Source organism: Physella acuta, unplaced genomic scaffold (genome assembly GCF_028476545.2).
Source record: "Physella acuta isolate Inbredline_101_S28 unplaced genomic scaffold, ASM2847654v3 ptg002136l, whole genome shotgun sequence".
Classification (NCBI taxonomy): Eukaryota; Metazoa; Mollusca; class Gastropoda; family Physidae; genus Physella; species Physella acuta.
Window position 1 is genome coordinate 117595 of NW_026733637.1, and position 20861 is coordinate 138455.

The following is a 20861-nucleotide window of genomic DNA, read 5'->3' on the forward strand; positions in this document are numbered from 1 at the left end:
CATGAATTGAAGACACGAAGTAGGTCTATGGGCAGAGGCGTAGCGAGGGGGGGGGGGGGGGCGGGGGTGCGGACCGCACCGGGCGACGCCATTTAGGGGGGTGACACCAAGGCAAAAAATAGCAAAATATATAGAGAAAAATGATAATTCCACTTAATTAAATGATCAATTCGAGTGTTAAATTGTCTTTTAAGAGGTGTAAATCGAAATTTGAGGGTGGGGGTGCAGATCGAAGGTTTGAGAGGGGGGATGCAAATCGAAAATTGAAAGATTGTATCCGGGAAGAGTCGCTACGCCTCTGGGGGGTGACACCATTAAGTGCCGCACCGGGTGACACCCGACATCGCTATGCCCCTGCCTATGGGGTAGGGTCTGTCTAATACTGCGTGGTGCAATGAGCGGATTATCTACATATGTGAATCTATTGATGCAGAATACATACTCATAGCCTTGCAGTTAATTATGTATAACGTACATGAAAACAGGAAGGGGAGTGAATTACTTAACTGGAGAATATGTATTCATAAATACACATACAATACATACTTTTTTTTTCTATGCAGGAGCTTGGTAGATTCTTATAAGTGTTAAGAATACCATATGATTGTTAAAGTTGATCTTGGAGGGGAAAAAAGCAAGTACCAATATATTTTCTTATGTAAAGCCTCAGTAAATTAAAAATAATGTTATGGTATTCCCTTTCAAATGAACACGTTAGTCTGTAAAACACCTAATCTAAGGAATTAATTTAATTAGATAAGCATTTTGATCAAACAAGCATGTATTATGACAATTTTGAGATAAAAAAGGAAACAACAAGATAATTAAATAGAATAATTGAAATATAACTCTAATGCATGAACATGTACTTTATAATTTATTGTAAATAAAAATACAAAAACATTTAGTTCTATTTAAATAACCTGGTTTAAAATAAATGTGTACCAAAAAATATGTAAAATTGTGGTACAATATTTTACAATCTTTATGACAAGAAATCTCTAAGTAAAATATACTTTACTTGGACAAATGCACAACCAATTGAAAAAAAGTAGAAAGGCAAAATGTAATGACAGTCCTTAAAAACTGGTTATCAAATAGTTGATTTGTGATTAAAATCAGTATCTACTGAACAATATTTTAAAAAGATCTTGCATAGTTTTAAACCTATTGAACAAATTAAATTAGCATATTAGCAGATATTAATACACCACTAATTGATTGTAAAACCAAGAAATACATGTTCTCAATTTTTTTTAGATTCACATTTTTTAATATAGTGATTACATTTCTAAGGCATATTGAAGTATGGTTTTTTTTTTATCTCTTAGATAAACTATTGTCTTAAACTGGAGACTTTCTCATGGATAATTTCAAACAGATCAATATTGCCATAATTTCTGACAAGCTTATGGCCAACGCCCACACCACAGATAATTAACAGGCCTAGCAGGCACCGAATGCTGATCTTGAAGCCAGTCAGCCTAGAAAATAAAGTTTTATACATATTAAAATTTAAAAAACACAGAAGAATCTGGATATTTGACAAGAAATGAATTATTTTAAAACAAAAAAAGGGAAACAACAATGTCTCAAAGCTCATCCCTAGATTTTACTTATTTTAATTAAATTACAATACATTATAATTTTATAATATATTTTAATAACAGCTAGTTAAAATCTATTGGTTAACTGCAAGAGCAAAAAAACTATTTGTTAAAAAATACCTTTTATCTGGGTGTTCAACATATCCAGTAAAAAACTTCTCTCTTCCAATTAAATAGCCCAGATATAAAGCAGAGGCAGGTACTGAAACAGATAAAACAAGTTACACTAAAAAGTAGAGGCTAGGATTATGTAATTTTTCTACCAATCCAAGATGACAAGACATTGAAAATGGTACAGGTTGTCAAGAAGAATTATTAATTACCTGGATGAAAGAAAACTGAACCTATCCACAGACTTGTAAGTGACATGGGGAAGAACTCCAATGAATTCTGGCTGGTAAATAAATAAAAATAAAGTATACACATCACCTGTATTTATTATAAAGTAAGATGAGAATAAATTTGTAATGTGTGTTAACTTTAGTAAAAGAATACACTAGCAAAATTGTCACAAGTGGCTTTCAAAGTTACAATTTCTTTATAACAAATGTTATGATAAATTTTTAATAAAATAAAATTTTGGTGTGAAATATCAACTATTATATTTTTAAATTTGCAACACTGAGGAATTAAGTTATGAAAAATGCAGTATATTGCATAGTGCTTAGAGATTAAAAACAGAAAAATGAAAATAGATGCTGCATTTTCTATGTATAAGAACTGAAAGTAAAAGAAAACAAGGTCATTGATTTGTAGAATACTTACTGAGCTCTAAAAACTCTGATAAATTCTGGTGGCCCAGTGGTTTCTGGGGGTTCAATTTTGTACTTATGACGAGCTTCACCCACTTTTTTAGTAAACCTTACTGTGAATTAAAGCAATCAAACATATTATTTTTTCAACTAATAGCAGTTTCTAGGCTAAATGTTTTTACTAGGAGCATTTGTACACTCATACTTTTACTAATTATACAAGAGCATTAATTATCAATAGTTTGTAAACATCCAAAAATATTTTCATCTGCTGTATTATGAATAATATGACTTAAATTATTGTTATTGTATCCATAAATATTGTGTTGCTGTGGAGTTTGTTAAGCAACTTGGTGACATCAGCTAAAATATGTTACAATAGCATATCATTAAGAACCAGAAATCGCCTAACAAAGAAAGTAATTCAAAGCAATTGAGAATTGAATAATGATAGCACTATTAAAAAATGAAATAAATTTGTATTAAAAATTGTTGCTTCACCATTTTACTAACAATATATGAAAGTTGTGTTTAGAAGAAAATATATAGTCATAGGCCTGTACAGGCTTTAGCTTTGAAAGTAGGCAATGTAAGCAGTCCATATTGTAAACAAAGAGAATATTACCAATCTGATGAAGACCAGCCACAGTCAAAGTTGCTGGCAAAGCATACTGGTCTGCAAATGAAGACATCTTAAAGTCTGCTCTGGGTTTTTCTGAAGAAAAAAAAGTCTACATATAAATATTTTAATAGATACTACCTTCTATTTGACGATCATCCATAAACAACCACATTACATTTGACGACTTTTACTTCCCCCTTCTCAATCACCACAGATCTTCACAACAAACCATACAGCCCTCCTGGATTGACATCACATCTCAGCCTACAACCACCTCAAAATGTCAGTGTTGGTTTTTCAAAGTATCAATCTCTTTCTAAAGTATTTATAACATTTAGTCCTGCCAAGCTCTATACACATTGAGTTTGTTAAAAAATTTCTATTACAATTTTTTTAATGTCTTTTAAAAATGAGGATTAATTTAGTAATTGCTTACAGTCCCACTAATGGGTCATCCATAAATGACGTCACGCTTTTTTGACGATTTTTACCCCCCCCCCTCCCCTCCGTCACACGACGTCACAAAAAGCCAGACCCCCCACCCTAAAAGGACATCACACCTCAACCTACAACCCCCTCAAAATTGCGGTTGAATTTTTTTAAAATATCAATATTTTTCTAAAATCTTGTCTAAACTATTACAATTTATTAAAACAGTTATCTAAAACGCGAAATAACGTCTAAAATTCGTTTTCCAACATTGCTGTTTTATAATGCAAAAGTGTGATGTAGCAACATCTGAACCCCCCCCCCCCTCCCCTCATTGTCACAAAATTACGGACACCCCCCCTCCCCACTACGAGTGTGACGTCATTTATGGATGACCCCTTACGCCTTACATCAAATTAAAGATGACAATTAGGCAGTATAGTATTAATTAGGCTATACTTAGACTATACTAGCACTAGGCTATAGGCCTATATCAATCTAATGGCCTATATATTACTCTATTAACTATTAGTAATATAGGCCCCTATTAATGCCCTATTATTCCTATTATTAATTAATAACTGGGCCTAATATATTTTATTATGTACTATTATATTATGTATATTAGTTATAGTATAGTAGTTAGGCTACCCGTAGTACCCTACCTTACCTAGGACCTATGCCGGCCTAATCCTATTTTTTTTAGTAATAATGGCCCTTAACGGTGAATTTTCATGGGTGCAACACAATCACTTGTGGGCCCTAGAAAATCTATAATAGTCAGTAGTCAGTATGGTATAGTAAAATGATAATCTAAAAATGAGTAGATTCTAGATCTAAATCTATTGTTTACTTTATTTTAATTTTTTTTAATTTATTTTTTTTTTACTTTATTTGTATTGCTTTACCTTATACTGCCTTATAGTTTCTAGATCTAGATACTACACCGCTGTGCCGGTTCAAGTTCAAAGTCAACGTTTGTTTGTATACGAACAATAGACTAAAAAACTATTCGTCGTTTAAAGAAAGCCAAAATTTGTGGCAAAAATAAAACTGATGAATATGCAAGACTAAGTTATAGACCTAGATCTACCTTATTAAAATTAAACACAATAATTATTATTACAAAAGAATTACTTTAAAATACTTAATCAAAACACGATAACAGGACTCAAAATTTAGAATCTAGCACCAAATTTCAAATACGATTTGCTTAACTGTCTACCCATGGTAAAAGATGATAAGGCATGATTCGGCACTTTTTTCATAACTAAAAAAAAAATCTGCAAAGAAATTTCAGAAAGCTGGAAGAATTTTGAATAAACATATTTAAGTAGGAATAGGATAGATTAGGTCAATAACTAAAGGGTTTTAAATAGGAGTTCATATTGTACATTGGTGGCTGCGTGAACATCAAGTATAATGTCGAAGTAGTTAGGCCTATGGCCGTGGCCCAGATTGGAAACAGAGCGAAACGAGTTAAAACGTCACGACTGGTATTGAAACTGCAGCCGCATAGTAGGGTTCACGCTTACTTTTTGTATAACATATTTAATACAACGCAGTGGCGTCACTTGGTCGGGTGTCACTCGGTATGGCAACATATGGTGTCACCCCTCCCCCACCCCGAAAAACATCTGTATATTGGCCTACTCACTTAACTTATTCTATAATAAAAATATTTATGACAAAGACAAAAATCCGTGAAAAAGATATCACACAACAATATGAATTGAAAAATAACCCATATTGTAATAGATTGACGAGGAGCCACATTGGTGTTAACAGCCTTTTATTTACAGACAGCCATGATGCAAAGAGAGAGAGAAGGAAGTGGCGAGAGAGAACTATTTATAGATAACAACATGTAAGGGACATCACTCAAGATAACAATATAAATATAATACTAATACAGAAGAGTGAGTTCCCTTGACCTCACAATTATTTCAATCTATTACATCCCTTTACCCTTAGAACACAATAACACATCTCTCAATAGAACAATTGATATTATCCTAAAATCACCAATTATATTGTAACATGAACACTATGGTAGATTACATCCTTACAAACAATGCACAATATGCCACAACATAATCAAGATACAAAACAATGATGTCAAAGTCCTTTTGACCTTTAAAATCATAGGTCTAACTTATTTGGGACTTTGATTGTCCTGTTTGACCTTCTCAGTAGCTTTTGATTTGGTGACTCAATGTTCTGACCATTTGGATTCTCTATCTCAGGAGGTCTAGGATTTAAATAATTAACTCCAGAATTTACATTTTCTGACTCCAGACAACTTGGTTCACTCATATCAACAGAACTTGGTTGTGAAACAAACTGAGTTGGTGTGAACTGATCAGATTTGGTGGGATTGACAGATTCACACTTATTATCTGCACAAGTTATTTTTAACTTTATAAGGCACAGGTCCTGTACATCGAACAATTTGACCTGGTATCCATTTTTCCTTTCTCCCATAATTTCTTAGATACACATTCTTATTAACACCAAATTCTCTTTCAATGCATGTGTTGTCATGATTTGATGGAACTATTTTTGAATTGGCATCTGAAAGTATTCAATGGCAAAAATCTTTTTTTTTTTTCTTTTGATGTTACCCTTTTAGTTTCTTTAAGTGCTAATGATGTTAGCAAAGTTGTTTGATGATCACATTCCTTCTTACTAATGTATTCTCTTTAAAACATTTGAAATTGCCATATCACCATAATCATTTATTAAGTTACAAATACTTTGTTTAGGCAACTCTGACTGATAATGGACTGCATCTTCTCCATCTTTTATATTATCTTCACAAGGGGTTTTAATTTCTTATTTTATATGGCCTTAAGTCATCATTCACAGACTCTTCAGGCCAACCATTCATACAGTACTCATATACTTTTATTAAGCACTCATCTTTTTGTGTTTCTCTCTTAATATCATTCACATTTATATTGGAGTTATCCATGATAGTGAAGAGAACAAATACATCTTCTGGTACATAGCTCAGGCTTTGGTTTTTTAAAGGTAATCTACTAAGACTATCTGCACTATTCTCAGATCCAGGTTTGTATTTCAATTCATAATTGTATGCAGTTAGTGTGATAGCCCATCTTTGAATTCTTGGTGAGGCATGCTCAGGTAGGGTTTTGTTTTCTCCAAATAACCCTAGCAATGGTTTATGATCTGTAAAGATAGTGAACTTCCTACCAAACAGAAACTTATGAAATTTCTTAACACCAAAAATGATGCCTAAGCCTTCCCTATCTAACTGAGAATAATTTTTCTCAGCCTGGTTCAAAGATCTACTGGCAAAAGCAATGGGTCTGTCACCCTTCTCATCCATGTGGGACAAGACTGCTCCTACACCATCTGGTGAAGCATCACATGTTAATATAAGTCTTTTCCCTGGGTCATAGTGAGTTAGTAAGGTGTCAGCAGACAAAGCCTCTTTTGCTGTATTAAAAGCAGCTTCTTGTTGTTTACCCCAGTGCCAAGTTGCATTTTTCTGTAGCAGCTTGTACAGTGGTGATAGTTTACCAGACAGATTTCCTATGAACTTTGCATAGTAATTTATCAAGCCCAAAAAAGCTCTTAGTTGTTGGCTATTTTCAGGTTTGGGTGCTTCTTTAATGGCTTTTGTTTTCTCAGGTTGAGGTCTGATGCCTTGCTTGCTTAATATATAACCAAGAAAACTAATTTCTGTCAGCATGAATTGACATTTATCTTTGTTTATCTTTAAACCTTTTTCACCAACAATTTTCAATACTTTATCAAGTGTTTTAAGATGTTCAGTGTCATTCTTACCAGTTATGTACACATTGTCAAAGTACACACAAACATTTGGAATGTCCTTAAAAATACTGTCCATGACAGCTTGGAAAATTCCAGGGCTAGATGATATGCCAAAACATAGTCTTTCATATTGGTAGAGTCCTTTATGTGTGTTTATTGTCGTATAGACTTTTGAATCTGGATGCAGTTCTAGTTGAGTGTAAGCATGACTAAAGTCTAATTCAGTGAATTTGTCTCCTCCTGCCAAATTCAAAGAGATTTCCTCAATGTTAGGTATAGGGTACCTATTTAGCTCTATTTGCTTATTCAGTGTAGTTTTATAATCTCCACAAATTCTTATAGAACCATCCTTCTTTAACACTGGCACAATGGGTGTCGCCCAATCGGAATAGTCTACCTTCTTTATAATGCCATTAGATTCCAATCTACTTAGCTCATTTTCAATTTTATTCCTCATTGCATAAGGTGGAACTCTAGCTTTGCAGTATCTTGGATTTGTGTCTTTAATGCTTAACTTCACTGTTCTATCATTTAGTAATCCAGGATTACCAAAAACACATTTATTTTCAGATATAACTTTATCTAGTGAAGTAAGACTAGATTCTTTTACATTCTTCAATGAACAAATACTCTCCCAATTTAACTTAAGATCACTTAACCAGTTCCTACCTAGTAATGGCGGTCCATTTCCTTCAACCACAAGAAGAGGAAGTTTAACACTTTGACCATTATAACTTACATGAACCATACACTCTCCTATTACCGGAACATTGTCACCAGTGTATGTTGTTAGACACTTGTGACATGGCTGTAGAGACACTGATCCTCCTGTGACAGCGTCAAAATCTTTCTTTGTTATGACTGTTAGAGATGCTCCAGTGTCAAGTTGGAAGCTGATGCTCTTACCGTTGATATTAACTTGTACATTGATGGGAGCATGACTTATTGATTTCACAGAGAATAGGTTGAAATCCGGCTGCGAATCAGTTTGAGCATTTTCACAGGTAGAGTGGTTCATTGGTTGGGTTAGGTAGTCTTGGTGAGAGTTAACATAGTGCTGCCTTTGGTTGCGGTACTGTCTTGACTGGCTAGATTTAGCAACAGACGAAGACTTTGCAAAGCAGGCCTTGGCAATGTGACCTTGCTTACTGCACTTATAACAAGTTGCAGACTTGAACTTGCACCGATGAGATGCATGGGGACCCTTGCATCGATGACATTTTTGATAATTTTTACTAGATTTAGATCTAGGATTTGAACGAGCAGGCTGTTTAGCATAAGTTGGAATGCTCTGATGGGGTTGATGTTTATTGACTAACCTGCTGTTTACTGCATGGATCTCTGAAGGTGCTAAAGATCTCGCCGCATCTGATGACTGCTGGAATGACATTGCAAGTTGTATTGCTTTTTCCAATTTTAGATCTGACTCGAGCAGCAACTTTCTTTGAATATCAGGGCTGTTTACACCTGTCACAAACTTTTCACATAATCTGTCAGACAGCGTGTCTCCGAATTCACAGAATCTACTTAAATGACGTAGAGCAGCAACATATTCTGATATTGACTCGTTTGGTTGACGAGTCCTACTGTCAAATCTAGCTCTACATAGAAACTTTGATGGTACAGGCGCATGGTGGTCTGTTAGCAATTTGCTCAGCTCGTTAAAGCTCTTGGTATTTAGACTAGCTGGTGCGCATAAGTCTTTTAGTAGCCTAAATTGTTGAGGCCCTATGACTGTTAACAAAACAGCTCTCTTTTTGGCTTCTATCGTCACGTTGTTAGCTTCTAGGTAAAAGCTTAACCTATCTAGGTAATCTTGAATGATTTCATCATTCGCATCAAATTCTTTTATTTGGCCATACAGCGCCATTATTCTAGAAATAATTAGCTAATAAGCTCTAGCAAACCTCTTTTTTGCGTAAGTAGGTGCTCTTTCTAGTAGATGTTTATCCTTCGTCGCCAAAATGTAATAGATTGACGAGGAGCCACATTGGTGTTAACAGCCTTTTATTTACAGACAGCCATGATGCAAAGAGAGAGAGAAGGAAGTGGCGAGAGAGAACTATTTATAGATAACAACATGTAAGGGACATCACTCAAGATAACAATATAAATATAATACTAATACAGAAGAGTGAGTTCCCTTGACCTCACAATTATTTCAATCTATTACACATATCACAAATTATAGATAATAATTTGCTACTAAAGCATAATCAAAGGTCCACTATTGTTCTACTTTTGTCAGCCACCCTCCTCCACACACTTACACACACACTTACATACACGCACACACATGTTGACTGTTGTATAATAATTTGTTGATCGAATGATATGTAGATTTATAAATTTCCAATGTGGTTTCACATTTCACGGTGTGTTTGGTGTCACCCCCCCCCCCCCCCCCAGCTGTTTGTCGAAAGTGTCAATTTTTGTAAACATTATATTAATCCACGTAAAAAGAGCATTAGGGGCCTAACTCTAGCAGTTATTAATTCAAGTAAAAAAATCATTGTATTTGTAGTCAATTATTAAATTTGGTGTCACCCCCCCCCCACCACCATCCCATACGTGGATTGACGTGTCAGTCATTACAATTCACAAGAAAACCATTTTCCTCAGGCAAATTTTGCAACGTTTAGTTGCTTTCACACACCCCTCCAACCGGTGATAACTTTAACTGTGCACAGATAATACAAACGATGTTCATCTATAGTCGGTTATAAATACAGCTGGATTTAGTATTGTTTTCTATATCGTTAGCAGGTTTACGTCCTGGTGTCACTCCCCCCCCCCCCTTATCGAGCTTTGTCAATTTTGCTCTTACTTAAAAGACCTTTGAACTCTAATTAATCATTTATTTAACTGGAATTATCGTTTTTGTTTTCTATATATATTTTGCTATTTTTGCCTTGTTGTCACCCCCTAAATGTTGTCACCCGGTGCGCTCCGCACCCCCTCGCTACGCCTTATATACAACGTTTATGCGGTTATACTCTGCTTTAAAAATTATCATTGAGGTAGATTGACAAACAATGACGAGAAGCCGCGTTGGTGTTAACAATCTTTATTTACAGACGCCATGATGCAAAGAGAGGAAGAGGAAGTAGCCAGAGACAACTATATATAGATAACAACATGTAAGGGACATCACTCAAGATAACAATATAAATATAATACCAATACAATTATCTCAATCTATTACATCCCTTTACCCTTAGAACACAATAACACATCTCTCAATAGAACAATTGATAGTATCTTAAAATCACCAATTATATTGTAACATGAACACTATGGTAGATTACATCCTTACAAACAATGCACAATATGCCACAACATAATCAAGATACAAAACAATAATGTCAAAGTCCTCTTGACCTTTAAAATCATAGGTCTAACTTATTTGGGACTTTGATTGTCCTGCTTGACCTTCTCAGTGGCTTTTGATTTGGTGACTCAAGATTCTGACCATCTGGATTCTCTATCTCAGGAGGTCTAGGATTTAAATCATTAACTCCAGAATTTACATTTTCTGACTCCAGACAACTTGGTTCACTCATATCAACAGAACTTGATTGTGGAACAAGCTGAGTTGGTGTGAACTGATCAGATTTGGTGGGATTGACAGATTCACACTTATTATCTGCACAAGTTATTTTCAACTGGTCTGCATGTCTACGGACAATAAGCCCATCATTTGTTTTTACTTTATAAGACACAGGTCCTGTACATTGAACAATTTGACCTGGTATCCATTTTTCCTTTCTCCCATAATTTCTTAGATACACATTATCATTAACTGCAAATTCTCTTTCAATGGATGATTTGTCATGATTTACTTTTTGTGTATGTTGATGTTGGGAAACAGACCTTTGAACAGTTGGATGTAGTAGGTCAAGATGAGTTTTAATTTTCCTACCACATAGCAATTCACATGGTGCAACACCTGTTGTTATATGAGGAGTTGTGCGGTATTTGGTTAAGAACCTGTTTACTCTTTCTCTAAGAGAAAACTTGTTACCGGTATTCATTTTTACCATAGCGGTTTTGAATATGCCTACCGCTCTTTCAGCCAAACCATTCCCAGCAGGATGATAGGGGGATGTGGTTATATGCTCAATACCATTTGCCACACAAAACAGTTTAAACTCATGAGCTGTGAAACTAGGCCCATTATCTGAAACAATTTGATCTGGTAATCCATGAGTTGAAAATATTTCCTTAAGTTCTATAATGGTATCATTTGCAGTGATTGTGTTCATGATTTTAACTTCTAACCATTTAGAATGTGAATCAATAACAATTAAGAACATTTTGTTCATGAAAGGTCCTGCGAAATCTATATGTATACGTTTCCATGGCTCGATTGGCCAGTCCCAGTTTTGCAAAGGTGCTGTAGCTGGTTGATTTGAATGTTGTGCACAGCTTGAACAAAGTTTTACATATTTTTCAATATCAGCATCCATATGTGGCCACCAGAACCATGATCTTGCTAGACTCTTCATTTTGGAAGAACCAAGATGAGTATCATGTAAAGTTCTTAAAACTTCTTTTTGTAACATTTTGGGGATAATTACTCTTGACCCCCATAGTATACATCCATCTTCTAGACTTAACTCTGTTTTTCTTATTTTATATGGCTTTAAGTCCTCATTCACTGACTCTTCAGGCCAACCATTTTTACAGTACTCATATACTTTTATTAAGCACTCATCTTTTTGTGTTTCTCTTTTAATATCATTCACATTTATATTGGAGTTATCCATGATAGTGAAGAGAACAAATACATCTTCTGGTACATAGCTCAGGCTTTGGTTTTTTAAAGGTAATCTACTAAGACTATCTGCACTATTCTCAGATCCAGGTTTGTATTTCAATTCATAATTATATGCAGTTAGTGTGATAGCCCATCTTTGAATTCTTGGTGAGGCATGCTCAGGTAGGGTTTTGTTTTCTCCAAATAAACCTAGCAATGGTTTATGATCTGTAAAGATGGTGAACTTCCTACCAAACAGAAACTTATGAAATTTCTTAACACCAAAAATGATGCCTAAGCCTTCCCTATCTAACTGAGAATAATTTTTCTCAGCCTGGTTCAAAGATCTACTGGCAAAAGCAATGGGTCTGTCACCCTTCTCATCCATGTGGGACAAGACTGCTCCTACACCATCTGGTGAAGCATCACATGTTAATATAAGTCTTTTCCCTGGGTCATAGTGAGTTAGTAAGGTGTCAGCAGACAAAGCCTCTTTTGCTGTATTAAAAGCAGTATCTTGTTGTTTACCCCAGTGCCAAGTTGCATTTTTCTGTAGCAGCTTGTACAGTGGTGATAGTTTACCAGACAGATTCCCTATGAACTTTGCATAGTAATTTATCAAGCCCAAAAAAGCTCTTAGTTGTTGGGTATTTTTAGGTTTGGGTGCTTCTTTAATGGCTTTTGTTTTCTCTGGTTGAGGTCTGATGCCTTGTTTGCTCAATATATAACCAAGAAAACTAATTTCTGTCAGCATGAATTGACATTTATCTTTCTTTATCTTTAAACCTTTTTCACCAACAATTTTCAATACTTTATCAAGTGTTTTAAGATGTTCAGTGTCATTCTTACCAGTTATGTACACATTGTCAAAGTACACACAAACATTTGGAATATCCTTAAAAATACTGTCCATGACAGCTTGGAAAATTCCAGGGCTGGATGATATGCCAAAACATAGTCTTTCATATTGGTAGAGTCCTTTATGTGTGTTTATTGTCGTATAGACTTTTGAATCTGGATGCAGTTCTAGTTGAGTGTAAGCATGACTAAAGTCTAATTCAGTGAATTTGTCTCCTCCTGCCAAATTCAAAGAAATTTCCTCAATGTTAGGTATAGGGTACCTATTTAGCTCTATTTGCTTATTCAGTGTAGTTTTATAATCTCCACAAATTCTTATAGAACCATCCTTCTTTAACACTGGCACAATGGGTGTCGCCCAATCAGAATAGTCTACCTTCTTTATGATGCCATTAGATTCCAATCTACTTAGCTCATTTTCAATTTTGTTCCTCATTGCATAAGGTGGAACTCTAGCTTTGCAGTATCTTGGATTTGTGTCTTTAATGCTTAACTTCACTGTTCTATCATTTAGTAATCCTGGATTACCAAAAACACATTTATTTTCAGATATTACTTTATCTAGTGAAGTAAGACTAGATTCTTTTACATTCTTCAATGAACAAATACTCTCCCAATTTAACTTAAGATCACTTAACCAGTTCCTACCTAGTAATGGCGGTCCATTTCCTTTAACCACAAGAAGAGGAAGTTTAACACTTTGACCATTATAACTTACATGAACCATACACTCTCCTATTACCGGAACATTGTCACCAGTGTATGTTGTTAGACACTTGTGACATGATTGTAGAGGCACTGATCCTCCTGTGACAGCGTCAAAATCTTTCTTTGTTATGACTGTTAGAGATGCTCCAGTGTCAAGTTGGAAGCTGATGCTCTTACCGTTGATATTAACTGGTACATTGATGGGAGCATGACTTATTGATTTCACAGAGAATAGGTTGAAATCCGGCTGCGAATCAGTTTGAGCATTTTCACAGGTAGAGTGGTTCATTGGTTGGGTTAGGTAGTCTTGGTGAGAGTTAACATAGTGCTGCCTTTGGTTGCTGTACTGTCTTGACTGGCTAGATTTAGCAACAGACGAAGACTTTGCGAAGCAGGCCTTAGCAATGTGACCTTGCTTACCGCACTTATAACAAGTTGCAGACTTGAACTTGCACCGATGAGATGCATGGGGACCTTTGCATCGATGACATTTTTGATAATTATTACTAGATTTAGATCTAGGATTTGAACGAGCAGGCTGTTTAGCATAAGTTGGAATGCTGTGATGGGGTTGATGTTTATTGACTAACCTGCTGTTTACTGCATGGATCTCTGAAGGTGCTAAAGATCTCGCCGCATCTGATGACTGCTGGAATGACATTGCAAGTTGTATTGCTTTTTCCAATTTTAGATCTGACTCGAGCAGCAACTTTCTTTGAATATCAGGACTGTTTACACCTGTCACAAACTTTTCACATAATCTGTCAGACAGCGTGTCTCCGAATTCACAAAATTCACTTAAATGACGTAAAGCAGCAACATATTCTGATATTGACTCGTTTGGTTGACGAGTCCTACTGTCAAATCTAGCTCGACATAGAAACTTTGATGGGGTAGGCGCATGGTGGTCTGTTAGCAATTTGCTCAGCTCGTTAAAGCTCTTGGTATCTGGACTAGCTGGTGCGCATAAGTCCTTTAGTAGCCTAAATTGTTGAGGCCCTATGACTGTTAACAAAACAGCTCTCTTTTTGGCTTCTATCGTCACGTCGTTAGCTTCAAGGTAAAAGCTTAACCTCTCTAGGTAATCTTGAATGATTTCATCATTCGCATCAAATTCTTTCATTTGGCCATACAGCGCCATAATTCTAGAAATAATTAGCTAATAAGCTCTAGCAAACCTCTTTTTTGCGTAAGTAGGTGCTCTTTCTAGTAGATGTTTATCCTTCGTCGCCAATGAGATAGATTGACAAACAATGACGAGAAGCCGCGTTGGTGTTAACAATCTTTATTTACAGACGCCATGATGCAAAGAGAGGAAGAGGAAGTAGCCAGAGACAACTATATATAGATAACAACATGTAAGGGACATCACTCAAGATAACAATATAAATATAATACCAATACAATTATCTCAATCTATTACAATCATCTATTGGAAATTTAATTGTACTACCTATCAGTGGACTCTATGAGACTATTGTTTCTAGTCAGGCTAAAGGAGTAAGGTTAGATTAGGGCTAAAAACCGTATCTTTTTAAGTGCTGCGGAAATTATAACAAGTGAAACCAAATGTAAACGGTTTCTAGAGAGATGGGAACGTGCTGATGAAATGGCGCTCGGTGGTGATGATTCGTGCGCAAATGGATGTTGAACGATGGTGATGAGCCCCCCTCCACTTGTCACAAAATGTCATAAACAGTGTTTCTTCCAGACTTTTTTCTCCAGGGGGGGCACTTGAAATTTTCGGGGGGGGGGGGGGGGGGGTAGTTTCTTCGGGGGGGGGGGGGGGGGAGATGCCTGGAAGAAACTCTGGTCATAAAGTCGACCACTACACCCGATCCCTCATCTGTTTTCCAATTTCAGAAGGGGATAAAACCAATCTTGGTTAGTTTTGTTGAAAATAATAAATGGGTAGTTTCCCTTGGTAAGATATTTTTATTTTTAATTTTTAACACAAAAATAATCACAAATATTGGAATATCGTTAACTAGATCAATTTGCCTTTTTTAAAAGTGTAAATTGATGAAGCAGGCGTAGATCTATATTAGCTTGATACTATCAATAACATTATTATAAAAAAAAAAATCCAAAAACCAACTCCGCTTCCCCGGCGCATAAGTTTGTTTTCAGGATTAGAGAGTTCCAATCAAACTAAAATGACCATCTTCAGTATCTACATAATAAACAAAGCTGGTAGTTTAATATATCATTATGATTGTCCGAATACATCTAGACCGGCGATAGAAAAAACATTCAGCTACCCATTGGAACTGGTACTGAAAGTTTTTGATGAAAAGGTGGTGGTAGCTTTTGGTGAACGTGATGGAATCAAAGGTACTCCTACACTACACTACACAACTACAAAACTACACGACTCAACTGAACTTCAACTAGATCTAGATTCTAGATCTAGTCTAGAATCTAGGCAACTACACTCTCAGTCACTCTGCTCAAATAAATTTTAAAAAATGCAATTTTTTTAAATAGTCAAATCCAAATAATCAAATACTCGACAAATAGTCAAATTAGGCCTATATTGAATATTCAAATATTTAGTATTACTTAGGCTACTATTACTATACTAGTTTTTCTCACTAAATCTAGAATTTACGCAATTATCAATTTAAACATGACCACTGAATAAAAGACATCCATATTTAATCCATTAGGCACTAACTTTGGAGTTTTTAGTTCTTTTTAAACTAAATTACTTAATTTAATATTTATTGTCAATCACTGCCATGTCCAACACATCTCTCCAAGACAACTCTTCTTAAGCTTGAAGCTAAAGAAAACCACAAATCAAGTTAGACTTTTTAAGTGGCCATGCACAAGAGTTCCTCACTAGTGATCACCAAATAGTGGTCACGTGGTTTTTTTTTCAAAAACAAATTTGGTTGTCATTTTTTCGGCTGGTCTCATAAAAAAACGGTTGACGATATTTGATTTATTTTTTCATAGACTGATAAAACTAATAATGCTTTAGTATGGAAATCAATTTTGTAATATGGAAATTGATATTTAAAAAGTTCTAGTATTTTTGATGAAACCAACTTTTAAATTAAGCCTTCATTCTCCAACGCAAATTTTAAAATGCTTTTCTGGCATATATAGCCCTGCCACCTATAGCTTGTTGTTATAACGTGAAATCCCGCCATTTTGCGCGTGGTAAACATTTTAAAAACTAATTAGTAGAAGGTCTCTGGAATTTGGCCGAAAAATCGTCGGAAGTCAAGCGTCCGGTCCGGGCGCCATATTGTTGTTAGCAACCGACCACGCCTCCAAGTTAGCGAGTAATACTATACTATACTATTAGAATTAGGGCCTCGGCCTCTAGACTCTAGGCCTAATATTTTTAATTTAATATTAATATATAAATATAATGACATAATGACTCAAAAACATACACATAGCAACTAACTCTAGGGCTTAGATCCTATGTCAGAATGTCATGAGTCTGAGACTATCATCAGATTCTTGCTAGTATATTTACTATTACTAGATCTAGTAGTAAGTAATAGGCCTATTGCCTAAAGCCTCAAATATATAAGTTTTTAAAATACAGTTGTCTTGGACCTACTGGGGATCGTGGCCTGGTGCACTGAGCACTAGAGGGCACAGTTGAAAACTTGTGCACAAGAAATTATGATATGACAGGTCAAATTAACGAACATACTTACAATTTTTTTTTTCATTACAGTGGGTCATGCAGTTCTCGGAATCAATGGAGTTCCTGCAGAGGGTAAAATGTTGAAAGACAAAAGAGACATAATGGAGGTGCTTTCAACTGAAAGTAACTACCCAATAAACATAAAATTTGGTAGACCACATCTAACCATCAATGAGAGAATTATGCTGGCCAGTATGCTTCACTCGTAAGAAAACATTTCTTTCATTCATTTTTATATACAGATTCGTAACCTCAGTTTTTAAAAAATGTTTAAAAATGTTTAAAACAAATATATTAACTTATCAATAATACTTTACATGAAATAGGTGTGAAACATTTTTGGTTTCTATCTCTTATAAAACTAAAAAGACTTTCTATTATTATAATTTCAGACTGTTTGCTATTGGGTCACAGTTATCTCCAGAGCCAAATTCATCAGGAATCCAGTCACTTGAGACAGACACATTCAAATTGCATTGCCACCAGACAATGACAGGTAAATATTTATATTCTACAATTTCTAAATCATCAACCCTTAATTTTTTTCTCATGCTCAGTAATATCATTAAACCTTTTAGACATGTCTAAACAAAATTGTATGCATATATGTTTAACTGAAAGCCTAACCAAAATAGTTAATCTGAAATTACAATATGAAAAGATAAGGACTAGATCTAGTTGTTTCAATAAGCCTGTCCGCTTTTTTCTTTTCAGGCGTCAAGTTTGTGATTATCTCTGATCCTAAGCAAGCCCATGTTGATATTATCCTAAAGAAACTTTATGAAATATACTCAGATTTTGCCCTGAAAAATCCCTTTTACTCCCTGGACATGCCAATAAGGTACAACCACAACTTGCTAAATATTATTCTTTGACACTTTTTGCTTTCTAGTTTACCTAAAAATAGAGCAAATGACTCCCCAATTCAAGTGAATTCATTAATAAACTTAAAACAATTGCATGAAAAAATGAAAATTATTTACTGTAACTAAATACAAAAATTAGTTGAAGAATATAACATTTTCATTGGAAAAGCAAACTTACTTAACTATTATGAACTTTCCCACATAATACAATCATGTATTTATCTATGTATATTGCTTATAGTTAAAGTCACTTTTATAAAACCTCTGTTATTATTTACACACAGTGTAAGAAAAACTGTTGCACCCACATTATTGTGGGTTTTATTTTTTCAAATTTAACAAGTTTGAAGTTTGCTACATCAGATCTTATAAAATCATTATAACAAATTTTCTTGAATAGGGCAGAGCTCTTTGACAGCAGTCTTCAGGCTGTGATGGAACAAGCAGACAAGCCAGGACTAAACAACATCCTGGGTTAAATTGTTTATGTGATTCAACAAGCACCTTCTACTGTGGCATGATCAAATATCCAATCAAAGATAGTCAGCTAAGGAACCAATGCATTTTTCTGTATTTTTCATAATTTTATTGAACCACTTGTGTTAAAAAAATAAGTTTACTTATTAACTATTTTCATAAACCTATTAATAAAAATATATGCACATATTTTGTTCTAGAACTTTAAATAATAGTAAATCTGAACACTAATACATCAAACCCAATGTATTTTTTCATCTTATGATTGATAAATCATATGGCTGCTATAAGTTGTGCCATATAATACACACTAACATTTTTTTAATGTGTTAAGAGAAGAAAGAATTAATGTAATTTTGTCGCCTACAGTTTGTAAATATTTTTTTGTTATGTTCGACAAGAATTGAATGAAAAGAATTGAGTGAAATATTGTTAAAATGTATTTTGTATTAGTGCAATAAATTTGTTGTATAAAATGTATTCATCTACTTTACATAAGATGACGTTATTTTGTTTTAGCTATGTGCTAATACTTTTTGGGTCCAAAGTCATAAAATAAAATACTTTAAAATGAAAAACGTTTTCTTTTCAAATATACTTCTATTTAGTCCTATTAGTAGTATTAGAACATTTTATTCACTTGACTACACTTTGTTATAAAGAAATTTTATGGAGCTATTTCAGTAACACAGCTCTTAGAGATTACATTTAGATGCATGTAATCAAATCACAAATAGTGTCTTAATTAACTATTAAAACATTACAGTCCAAGAAAATAAAGCGTGACGCAAGGGATGTAATTTAGTCTTCATCCTTCTAGATCTAAACCTATTGCTTTGATTTAGAATGATAACACACTCAATAAAATGATTACTAATCTAGGGATAATTCTGAAGTTAAAAAGAAGAAAATTCTGTGTTGTTACAATGGTCTGTTTCAAATATGTTGCTTTAATAATTAAATTCTAATATCTAGTTGATTTAATATTTGACAATAAAAGAAAAAAATATCTTTTTTTAAATGGGACTAATCTCTTTTAATTTTGGTATTCATACAATACTAGAATACCTGTCGTGCATTGTTACGAGCGCAGAATAAAGGTAAGAAAGGATATTCAATTAAAGTTGACAATTTACATAGTTCTCATTTCTATTGAAAGTTTCAAATCTAGATCTACACAACGAACTTGCGCAACATTTTGTATCAACGTGTGTTTTAAAACTTGTCTCCTTGTCTTATCCAGTGTTTATTCCAGACATCTCTTCGGGAAGAAAGAGCACAGCGATAGTTTTTTTAAGCAAGCAATTTTATGGACAAAGGGGAATAACCAAGTTAATATTTTTCGCAAAATAATCTAAGCTTAGTTATCCTCGAAAAGATTTTTTTCGTTCCTTAAAAGGTCAAAGTTTTATTTTTAATCGCAGAAACCTTTCCGGGTGTATTCTCCACAACTTTACAAAGTTTCGTGGCGATTGTATAAACGTTATAGCAATACATAAAAGGCCCACAAGCACACATAATTTAATTTATAATATTTAAATAGGGCCTACATGTTTATAATAAAAACATGTAAAGGTATTAGAACAGGGATGGCCTTTTGGTGGCTATAACAGATGATATTTTAATTAATTTCAATTGGGAAAACTGCGTTGAGAAACCGACAATTTTTCATTTGGCGTACGAGATAAAATTCGTATCTTGAGGCACTAGGCCTACTGTAGGCTCTAGGCTAATCTCCGATTAAAAGTAAAAGAGATTTACTGCAGAATCATGAAAAGGCATGTGTAATCGATCATTTATGTTTATATCTTCTGTTGACTTGTTGATCTGCTAAAGAAGGAAAGAGACAGTGGATAAAGAAATACAATATAAAAAGGTAAACTTATTCAATATAACGATAATAATCTAACAGATACGGCAATATGTGTGACTGCTAAAGATTCTATAATCTAGATTTAGATCTAGAAAGAATACAAAGTGAATTCAGTAAAACAGCCAATTTTTTTTCTCTAAACCACGTACTGTACTTTCTAATCTACTTACTTAAGTTATTAACTTATGGTAATCTATCGTTTTGGGTACGTAAAATCGCCCGCGGCTATTTATGTACGAAAACGTTACCTCATTGTCAAGGCTTTAATAGAAGTATATTGTCATATGTTTGTGTCAAATATTATAGATAAATGAATAATAAACCTAAATCAATGGCTAAATATATCGATATAGGCCAGAAATTAACTTTAAACAGCAGTGTCTGAGAGCAAGATTTGCTATATAAACAGCAGCCATTTGTAAAATAGAGTGGCTTCCCC

At 34.4% G+C, this 20861-nt stretch overlaps 2 protein-coding genes across 2 annotated transcripts; one reads left to right on the forward strand and one right to left on the reverse strand.

Annotated features, from left to right (window-relative positions):
* Positions 1-856: 856 nt before the first annotated feature.
* Positions 857-4403, reverse strand: LOC131932317 (microsomal glutathione S-transferase 2). Its single transcript, XM_059289203.1, has 6 exons — positions 4329-4403; positions 2985-3074; positions 2373-2472; positions 1931-2001; positions 1728-1809; positions 857-1484 (listed from the first exon to the last, which is right to left on the reverse strand). The coding sequence occupies exons 2-6, from the start codon at positions 3049-3051 to the stop codon at positions 1337-1339; spliced, it is 468 nt and encodes a 155-aa protein (XP_059145186.1). The 5' UTR covers positions 3052-3074; positions 4329-4403; the 3' UTR covers positions 857-1336.
* Positions 4404-15670: 11267 nt separating this feature from the next.
* Positions 15671-18656, forward strand: LOC131932314 (trafficking protein particle complex subunit 4-like). The gene is made up of 5 exons (XM_059289188.1): positions 15671-15870; positions 17237-17411; positions 17599-17702; positions 17921-18047; positions 18473-18656. The coding sequence occupies exons 1-5, from the start codon at positions 15693-15695 to the stop codon at positions 18549-18551; spliced, it is 663 nt and encodes a 220-aa protein (XP_059145171.1). The 5' UTR covers positions 15671-15692; the 3' UTR covers positions 18552-18656.
* Positions 18657-20861: the final 2205 nt, after the last annotated feature.

Coding starts and splice junctions, on each gene's coding strand:
- LOC131932317 (XM_059289203.1), bottom strand. CDS start 3,051: ATGTCTTCATTTGCAGACCAGTATGCTTTGCCAGCAACTTTGACTGTG. Junction 2,473..2,984: donor GGCTGGTCTTCATCAGATTG/GTAATATTCTCT, acceptor TTTAATTCACAG/TAAGGTTTACTAAAAAAGTG. Junction 1,810..1,930: donor TTCAGTTTTCTTTCATCCAG/GTAATTAATAAT, acceptor TATCTGTTTCAG/TACCTGCCTCTGCTTTATAT.
- LOC131932314 (XM_059289188.1), top strand. CDS start 15,693: ATGACCATCTTCAGTATCTACATAATAAACAAAGCTGGTAGTTTAATA. Junction 15,871..17,236: donor TGAACGTGATGGAATCAAAG/GTACTCCTACAC, acceptor TTTTCATTACAG/TGGGTCATGCAGTTCTCGGA. Junction 17,412..17,598: donor CTGGCCAGTATGCTTCACTC/GTAAGAAAACAT, acceptor TTATAATTTCAG/ACTGTTTGCTATTGGGTCAC.